We start from the raw sequence: 10,059 nt of genomic DNA, 5'->3' as shown, positions 1-10,059 counted from the left end.
ATCTCGTTTGACTTAATTACTTTCAATTATTATCGTTTTATTTTGGAAGTTAGTTATAAAAATTTTCCTAAACAACTTTATATCTAAGCATGGTAAACTCAAGATCTTTAAAGAGAAAAGAAATAATATAAAACTATAAGGACAAAATAATAATAATAAATTAAAATCTAAAGAGGCATTAATTACAATGGGGAGAAGGTTTCCTCTCATATTGCAATGATGCCACCCATCATTTATACGAGCCCTATGTAAAGAAGGTTTGAATATCTCAATAAGGGATAATTTAGAATTTTCTCCGTTAAAGTTTTAGAGTTCGAATCCTTTTATTTCTATTATTTTTTTTTTTAAAAAAAAAACAAAATATAGAGTAGAATATATTTAATGACAATAAAAATAAATAAGTGTTAGAAAGAAGAGTTTGAAAAAGGAGATGAATGAGTCATGAAGCAAAATTTATAACAAGTATCTTTTTTATATTATAGCGTTTATAGCACATATCTTAAAAATTTGACCATCTTTATCGGTATCACTATCTAAATCGTATAGGATATTTTGGGTAACGCGTGAATTAAAAATGCAGCAGTAGCATTACGACGTGGTAGTTGAATTGAAAATTAAAAAACGGTTTATATATGGCAATTGAACTTTAAAAGCCACCGTTATTGACTTTCTTATTGGGTCGTCAATAGAAGTTTTTGACATTTTGTTGCCAAAAGTAATAACGTCCACCATCTTGAAATAGTCAAATTGTTTAATCTGCAGGAATTTTCTGTTTGGCTATTTCACACTTTCATGAAAAAGCAGTCACATATAGATTTTAACAGTAATGGTCAATGTTGTAAAAAATGCTAAAATCATATGTAAAACTCAAATATATAAAACTGTTCATGCAATGTTCCTTCAAATCAAACATTATTTCGAGGGACAAAAAAAAAAAAAAAAAAAAAAGGAATTAAACCACTTCCCCACAACTTGTAATTAATATACATGTGCCCACCATAATGGCTGCACACTAATTTATGGCGGGTCAGCTTGTTTAAATCCAATAATAAATCAACTTACTACCATGTATTATCAGCATCTATATCCGTCATAGCAACATCCTATAAATATATATGTGTATATATATATAACACAAAAACAAAAAAACATTTTTTTTTAAAGGATTGTTTTTGGTTCAATACGGTTCTATTAAAATATCTATGTAAGTATATGTGTATATATATATATATATGTATATGAAATGCTTCTTTTTTTTCTCTTTTCTGATGGCAAACACATACATATCTATATATATATATATATATGTGGTAAGCCTAATATATATGGTATATAAGTCATGAACAATCAGAAACATATTTGAAAGTAAATTTTAGAAACATCTAAACCAATATCATGAAGTCAGAGGTCAAATGTCAATGAAATGCAAATTGCACGACTTTCTTATCAACTTGAACTTGGTTTTCAAACTTTTCCATTAGTCCCTCCGATTAATCCATTTTCAAGATGAGTTTTAAAAGTTTTGATTGATTAATTCTTTCCTTGCGCGAAATTATTCAACCATATACTCGAGGTAATATATAGCTAATCTGAAAATTAACCGGAAAAAAAAAAAAAACTTATAAATAAGGCTCTCTTTGTTTAGCTTTATTCACAAACCCATCAAAACAAAATGAACTCCCCAATAACCTCTTCAATGTGTTCCCTCCTTTTTCTTTTTCTTTTCTCATTTTCATTAGCATCATCAGCTTCAGCTCATACCCACGAAAACTTTCTCCAATGTCTTTCTCACTATCCAAACACCACCTCTAATATTTCCCAACTCATTTACACCCAAACCAATTCCTCATATGCATCTGTCTTGAACTTCTCCATCCGAAACCCTCGTTTCTCTTCTTCGTCAACACCAAAACCCCTCGTCATCATTACACCAGTGCAACTTTCCCATATCCAAGCAGCCATTAACTGCTCAAGAAAACATGGCATGCAGGTCAGGATTCGAAGCGGAGGCCACGACTATGAGGGTCTTTCTTACGTCTCCCAAGTACCATTCGTCGTAATCGATCTGATAAATCTCAGATCGATCACAGTCGATGTTGATGAAAGAACTGCATGGATTGAATCCGGTGCTACAATCGGTGAAGTTTATTATAGAATCGCAGAGAAAATTAGAACTCTTGGATTTCCTGCAGGCGTTTGCCCTACCGTTGGAGTTGGAGGACATTTCGGTGGAGGAGGATACGGAACTATGCTACGAAAATATGGCCTATCTGCTGATAACGTCATTGATGCACATATAGTCGATGTAAATGGAAGGTTTCTTGATCGACAATCAATGGGAGAAGATCTTTTCTGGGCCATTCGAGGCGGTGGAGGAGCGAGTTTTGGAGTTGTTCTTGCATGGAAGGTTAAACTTGTTCCAGTTCCATCAACTGTGACTGTGTTCTCAGTTAATAGGAACTTGGAACAGAATGTTACCCAACTCGTTCATCGATGGCAATATGTGGCGGACAAATTCGACGAAGATCTATTTGTCAGAATCATCTTGCAAAGTTTGAATGCAAGTGCTGAAGGGAAAAGGACAATACAAGCTTCATTCAATTCCTTGTTCCTTGGAGGTGTTGATAGGCTCATTCCATTGATGGAGAAGAGCTTTCCCGAGCTCGGTTTGACAAAAGAGGATTGCACCGAAATGAGCTGGATCGAATCCACTCTTTACTTCAATGGATTCTCAAGTGGAGAATCTTTGGATGTTCTTCTTGATAGGACTCCTTCAGGTTTGATTCCTTATAAAGCGAAATCTGACTATGTGAAAGAACCTATCCCTGAAGAAGGCTTGGAAGGATTGTGGGAAAAAATGCATGAAGAAACTGCAGGAAGAGCTATATTGATCTTCAGTCCTTATGGTGGAAAAATGGATGAGATTTCCGAATCCGAAATTCCATTCCCACATAGAGTTGGAAATATATACAAAATTCAGCACTTGATTTATTGGGAAGAAGAAGGAGATGAAGCTGCACAAAGGCATATAAGTTGGATGAGAAAGCTTTATGCTTATATGACTCCCTATGTGTCTAAAAATCCAAGAGCTGCATATATGAATTATAGGGATCTCGATATTGGAACAAATAGGAATGGGATTACTAGTTACACAGAATCAAGCATTTGGGGGATCAAGTATTTCAAGAACAATTTCAACAGGTTGGTGCATGTGAAGACTATGGTTGATCCAACCAATTTTTTTAGGCATGAACAAAGTGTTCCACCTCTTTCATCTAGGGTAAAGAAAATTGGTAACTAGAAATTAGTTCTTAGGTATATTAAGAAAATTAAGTACCATACATACTTACCCTCTACATTTTTTTTTTTTTTTTGGTTTCTCATAAATGAATAAATACTAAAGGTCATATAGACTTTTACACACACATATATATATGTAGTCTGCATCATGGTCTTGTTATTTTTTCGTAATAATAATTGTGTTGAAGATTTTTCTTTATCATAATTTAATAAGATTCTTTTGGCTTGCCTACTAATTAATTACAATTTGTTTTTAATGTTTTCATGCAAATAACCCTTCTTATGCATGAATGTATACAGTGGCCTTTCCACACCAATTCTTAGATTAGTAATAACCATGTAATAATTAGCTGTTTAACTTTTATAAATATTATAATTTAGATTAATTCCTTAATTACGTCCAATGAGCAAATGAAGATCTGTATTCTCTATCATTCACATAAATAGCTTATGTATAGAGACAAATTGAAGCGCGGTGACAGAAATTAAAAAAAGGGTAGCTACCTTTTAGACAAAAAGACAATAATAGTAATAATAATAATAATAATAATAATGATAATTTAGAAAAATAATAAAATAATAATATTTGGTACCCTTGGCCCGTAAAAACTGGGCTGGGCTTTTTCGGAATTAGATTAATATTGTGCTCAATATGTACACAACTTGAAAAGGTATCCGATTGTAATTAAGAAAAACTTTGAGAGTGTGCAATATAATTATGGAAATATAAAAATATCCGGTTGTAATTAAAAAAAATATCGAGGATGTGCAATGTAATTATGAAAATATTGAAGGTATCCGGGTGTAATTAAGAAAAACTAGACCTGGCAATGTGTCGTGTTAAATCGTGTTTGTGTCGTGTCTTGTCATGTCGTGTTCGTGTGAAATTAAGTTAATCAAAATACGACCCATTAAGCTTTTGTGTGAAAATAGATAAATCCGAACCCATTCTATAAATTAACGTATAACTTGTCACCAAATCCGTTAAACCATTAACGATAAATACAAATTTGAAAATTTAAATTTTACTTAGCTTTGAAATAGTAAAATAATATTTTTTTAAAAAAATTATAAAAATTGTTGTTTGTTTTTAGATTTTTTAAAAATTAAACTAAAAAAAACAAATTAATACATGTTTAACAATATATTAAGTAATTTTAATATTATAAAATATATGTAATTACTAAAATACTCCTCTTTAATGGATCTAATGGGTTTATCGTATTTTATCCGTTAAAACCTATTAATTTATTAGATCTTATTGGATGATACTGATACTAACCCGATACAATATCGTTAATCCAAATCCGTAAATTATCATGTGGGTTTATATCATGTTATCGTATCGTGTGAGATTTTGTCAAGAAAAACCTTAAAAGTGCCCAGTATAATTAACCTTTATAATCACTTAAAATAATTTTTCCATTATCTCGTTTATATCAACCTCACCATCAATATTATTAAAATCTTAAATATAAAAATAAACAAATAAAAAATATCAACAACTTCTCCAATAATATATATATATATATATTATTAAAAAAATAATATATTTTATTTTATTTTCACTTTCTATTTAGATTTCTTATTATTTTTATTTAATGTTATACAATACAAGTTCTATCACCAATACTGAAATAATTTGTAAAAAAATATTTATATTATTTTAAATTAATAATGTACAAAAATAAATATAAAAATAATAAAATATTATCGGAATATCTATAAAATTTTACTAGGCCCAAAAGAAATTTTAATACTTTTATATTCATTTTTTTTTTTTAACTATGGAAAAGGAAAATAATAATAATAATAATAATAAGTTTAATGGTCCATATACCCGATCCATAAGGCCGGGTTCCCGCTGGACAAATTGGCAGAAGAATGAGGATAAAAATGTGGGCGTTGGGAAGTGAAGCGAAAATGAGAAGGAGATGGGAGGCAACTGGTTGATTCAGTGTATGAGTGTAAGTCGTCCAAACCACACCGCACTTTTCCTCTCCTTCAGACGCCTCAATATTCCCTTCACAACCTCCACCCTCTTCTTCCCCACCACCACTACCACATCATCCACCCGCTTTTCTTCCTCTCGTTCTCCATCGTCTTCTGGTCTCTTTCCACTTCACTTTCAACCATTTTTATGTTTTCTTCTTCAAAAAATTGTTTTGGGTGTTGATTTATTTTATTTTATTTTATTGTTGTTGTTATTGAAGCTAACTTGGAAAATGGCAAAGTGGGTAAAGTTGGTTTACCTCAGCTGCATGTTTTGAAGCAGAAAATGGAGCTTCTTAGGATAATCTGCACCCATTCTTGTGTCCCTGGACGCTACTATAATCTTCTTTGTCCAAAGGTATATTGGTTATTCATTCAAACTACCAGGTGGTGGCTGTTCATATTGCTTAGCATAATGTTGTAAGTGGGAAGTATACTCTGTTGGTTTTTGCTTGATATGGTGCAAAGGTGGGCAGTCAGTGGGGAGAAGTTGATGAAGAAGCTTTCAATTAAGCAAGAAAAATGGGTTTTTCATTCACAAACGACCAGTAGAGAAGGTATTGGAATTTCAGCTCGGTCACCAAGCTATTACATATAATGAAAAAAATGGTAATTATCTAACCCGAAAAGGTGGCAAGCTATTACATATATATCAATTTACTAATGAAACGGTGCATTCTATTACATATATATCAATCTACGGTGCATTTTGTCTAATCGTTCACAAGAAAATCAGAACAAAGTAAAACGATGTGTTTTGGCTTCATAGCAAATGATTCACGTGATTGGAACATACACCATCCTAACGATCATCTAATTTAAATTAGGTTTGTTTTTTAGCAACTGTAGCACTCTATTCTCTCCTACTTTAGGTATTGTTACTGTTCATATTGAAGTTGCTGTTGTTTTGAGCTTGCTGTTGTTGCTGCTGCTGCTGATGTTGCGGTGTTGCTGCCGCGCTGCTGCTGTTACCATGTTTCTGCATGTCGTGCTGCCGCTGTTGCCGTGTTTCTGCATCTCCATCATATACTCTGCGGTTTTTGCTTAATATAGTGCAAAGGTGGACAGTTAATGGACAGAAGTTTATTGCTACACATTGTGCAAAATGGGTATTATGCTCTAGCTGGTTTTGTTAAAATTTTATTACTATTATAGCTTTGTATATCATTGGGTTGAGAAAGATATTATACTGTAATAAATTTTTGTAATTTGTTGAAAAAAAATATAAATAAAATAAAATTTTTTTTTTATCGATTTAAATTTTTGAATTAGTGGTAATTTAACATAGTATCATATTCAAAAGATACTAGTTTTAAAACTCAACAATTTCATTTAAAAATGATCTACATATATGAGAATGAGTGTTAGGACCAGAAAAATATAAATGAAATTCAACAATTGGGTCATCAATAAAATGCAAGATTTTTCACTTTCATGAGAAACGGTCATACAGATTTTAACAACAAAGGTCAATATTGTAAAATGCTAAATCATATAGAATACTTTTTGTTGCCAAACGTAGAAACGTCCACCATCATCAAATAGTCAAATTGTTCAATCTGCAGGATTTTTCTGTTTTGCTATTTCACACTTTCATGACAACATGGTCATATAGATTTTAACAATAAAGGTCAATATTGTAAAATGCTAAATCATATAGAATACTTTTTGTTGCCAAAAGTAGAAACGTCCACCATCATCAAATAATCAAATTGTTTAATCTGCAGGATTTTTCTGTTCGGCTATTTCGACTTTCATGGCAACACGGTTATATACAATAAAGTTCAATATCGTAAAATGCTAAATCATGTAGAATACTCAAATATACAAAACTGTTCTTGCAATGTTCCTTCAAATTAAACATTATTCAGAAGAAGGGAAAAAAAAAAAAAAAAAAGAATGAAACCACTCCCCCACAACTTTTAATTAATATACATATGCGCATTATAGTGGCTGCACACTAATTTTATGGTGGGCGTAAGGTTGTTTAAATCCGATAATAAATCAACTTATTACCATTTATTATCAGCACCTATATCCATCATAGCAACATCCTTATATATATATATATACACGCATAACATATACATATATATAACATTAAAAAAAGAAAAAAAAAGAAAAGAAAACGTTTTTTTTTTTTTCAAAGGATTGTTTTCGGTTCAATACAGTTTTATTAAAATATATAAATAAGTATATATATATATATATGGACCTAATTATATATATATAAGGAATTTTCTTTTCTTTTCTGCTGACACACACACACACACATACATATATATATATATATATATACAATTTGTTAAAATTCGATAAGCCTAATACATATGGTATGTAGCTGATGAACAATCAGAAACGTATGTGAAAGGAAATTTAGAAAAATCTAAACCAATATCATGAAGTCAAGGTCAAATGTCAATGAAATGCAAATTGAACGACATTCTTATCAACTTGAACTTGGTTTTCAAACTTTTCCTTCTCTCCAATTAATCCATTTCAAAGATGAATTTTAAAGGTTTGATTAATCAATCCTTTCCTTGCACGAAAATATTTAACCATATACTCGAGGTAATATACACTAAATCTGAAAATAAACGGAAAAAAAAAAAACTATAAATAGGGCTCTCTTTGTTAACTTTTATTCACAAACCCATCAAAACAAAATATACACAAACCCATCAGAAACAAAATGAACTCCCCAGTAAGCTCTTCAATGTCTTCTCTCCTTTTTCTTTTTCTTTTCTCATTTTCATTGGCATCATCAGCTTCAGCTCATACCCATGAAAACTTTCTCCAATGTCTTTCTCACTATCCAAACACCACCTCCAATATCTCCCAACTCATTTACACCCAAACCAATTCCTCATATGTATCTGTCTTGAACTTCTCCATTCGAAACGGTCGTTTCTCTTCTCCCGCAACACCAAAACCCCTTGTCATCATTACACCATTGCAACTTTCCCATATCAAAGCAGCCATTAACTGCTCAAGAAAACATGGCATGCAGGTTAGGATTCGAAGTGGAGGCCACGACTACGAGGGTCGTTCTTATGTCTCCCAAGTACCATTCGTTGTGATCGATCTGATAAACCTAAGATCGATCACGATTGATGTTGATGAAAGAACTGCATGGATTGAGTCCGGTGCTACAATCGGCGAACTTTATTATAGAATCGCAGAGAAAAGTAGAACTCTTGATTTCCTGCAGGCGTTTGTCCTACCGTTGGAATTGGAGGACATTTCGGCGGAGGAGGATACGGAACTATGCTACGAAAATATGGCCTAGCTGCTGATAACGTCATTGATGCACATATAGTTGATGTAAATGGAAGGTTTCTTGATCGACAATCAATGGGAGAAGATCTTTTCTGGGCCATTCGAGGTGGTGGAGGAGCGAGTTTTGGAGTTGTTCTTGCATGGAAGGTTCAACTTGTTCCAGTTCCATCAACTGTGACTGTGTTCTCAGTTAATAGGACCTTGGAACAGAATGTTACCCAACTCGTTCATCGATGGCAATACATGGCGGACAAAGTCGACGAAGATCTTTTTCTCAGAATCCTCGTACAGAGTTTAAATGCAAGTGGTGAAGGGAAAAGGACAATACAAGCTACATTCGATACCTTGTTCCTGGGAGGTGTGGATAGGCTTATTCCATTGATGGAGAAGAGCTTTCCTGAGCTTGGTTTGACGAAAGAGGATTGTACCGAAATGAGCTGGATCGAATCCACTCTTTACTTCAATAGATTCTCAAGCGGAGAATCATTGGATGTTCTTCTTGATAGGACTCCAGGTTTTATTACTTTCAAAGGGAAATCTGACTACGTGAAAGAACCTATCCCTGAAGAAGGATTGGAAGGATTGTGGGAAAAACTGCATGAAGAAACTGCAGGAAGAGCTCAATTGCTTTTCATTCCTTATGGTGGAAAAATGGCTGAGATTTCAAAATCCGAAATTCCATTCCCACATAGAGCTGGAAATATATACAAAATTCACCACGTGGTATTTTGGGAAGAAGGAGATGAAGCTGCACAAAGGCATATAAGCTGGATAAGAAAGCTTTATGATTATATTGCTCCCTATGTGTCTAAAAATCCAAGAGCTGCATATATGAATTATAGGGATCTTGATATTGGAACAAATAGGAATGGAGTTACTAGTTACACAGAATCAAGTATTTGGGGGATCAAGTATTTCAAGAACAATTTCAACAGATTGGTGCACGTGAAGACCATGGTTGATCCAACCAATTTTTTTAGGCATGAACAAAGTATTCCACCTCTTTCATCTGGGGTGTAGAAAATTGATAACTAGGAATTAATTCTTAGGTATGCAAACAAAATTAAGTACCTACCCTCTACATTTTTATTTTTTTTTCTAGTTTTCTCATATAGAATAAATGTTAAAGGTCATGTGGACTTTTACACACACACACACACACATATGTACATATATATATATATATATAGTCTGCATCATGGTCTTGTTACTTGTTGATATAATAATAATTGTGTTGAAGATTTTTCTTTATCATAATTAATAAGAATCGTTTGGTTTGCCTATAATTTGTTACAATTTGTTTTTAATGTTTTCTTGTGCATGAATGTATAAAGTGGCCTTTCCACACCAATTCTTAGATTTGTAATAACCCTGCGTTAATTAGCTGTTTGGCTTTTATCAAGTTTAAAAGTTATATCCGCCCTGGCCTGTAAAAGCTGAGTTGGGACTTTTTCGAACAAGATCTATGGTGGGCTCTATGTGCACACC

The 10,059-nt window shown here is 32.7% G+C and overlaps 1 protein-coding gene and 1 pseudogene across 1 annotated transcript; both read left to right on the top strand.

Moving 5' to 3' along the window:
- Positions 1-1,636: 1,636 nt before the first annotated feature.
- On the top strand, positions 1,637-3,536 carry LOC107418368 (tetrahydroberberine oxidase-like). Its single transcript, XM_048471624.2, has one exon. The coding sequence runs from the start codon at positions 1,673-1,675 to the stop codon at positions 3,299-3,301; it is 1,629 nt and encodes a 542-aa protein (XP_048327581.2). The 5' UTR covers positions 1,637-1,672; the 3' UTR covers positions 3,302-3,536.
- Positions 3,537-7,948: 4,412 nt separating this feature from the next.
- LOC125419280 (tetrahydroberberine oxidase-like) lies at positions 7,949-9,857 on the top strand (annotated as a pseudogene).
- The last annotated feature ends 202 nt before the right edge of the window (positions 9,858-10,059 follow it).

The sequence above is a fragment of the Ziziphus jujuba genome, chromosome 1 (genome assembly GCF_031755915.1).
Source record: "Ziziphus jujuba cultivar Dongzao chromosome 1, ASM3175591v1".
NCBI lineage: Eukaryota > Viridiplantae > Streptophyta > Magnoliopsida > Rosales > Rhamnaceae > Ziziphus > Ziziphus jujuba.
The sequence above is the reverse complement of the archived record's forward strand: the minus strand, read 5'-3'. Positions and strand labels throughout refer to the sequence as shown.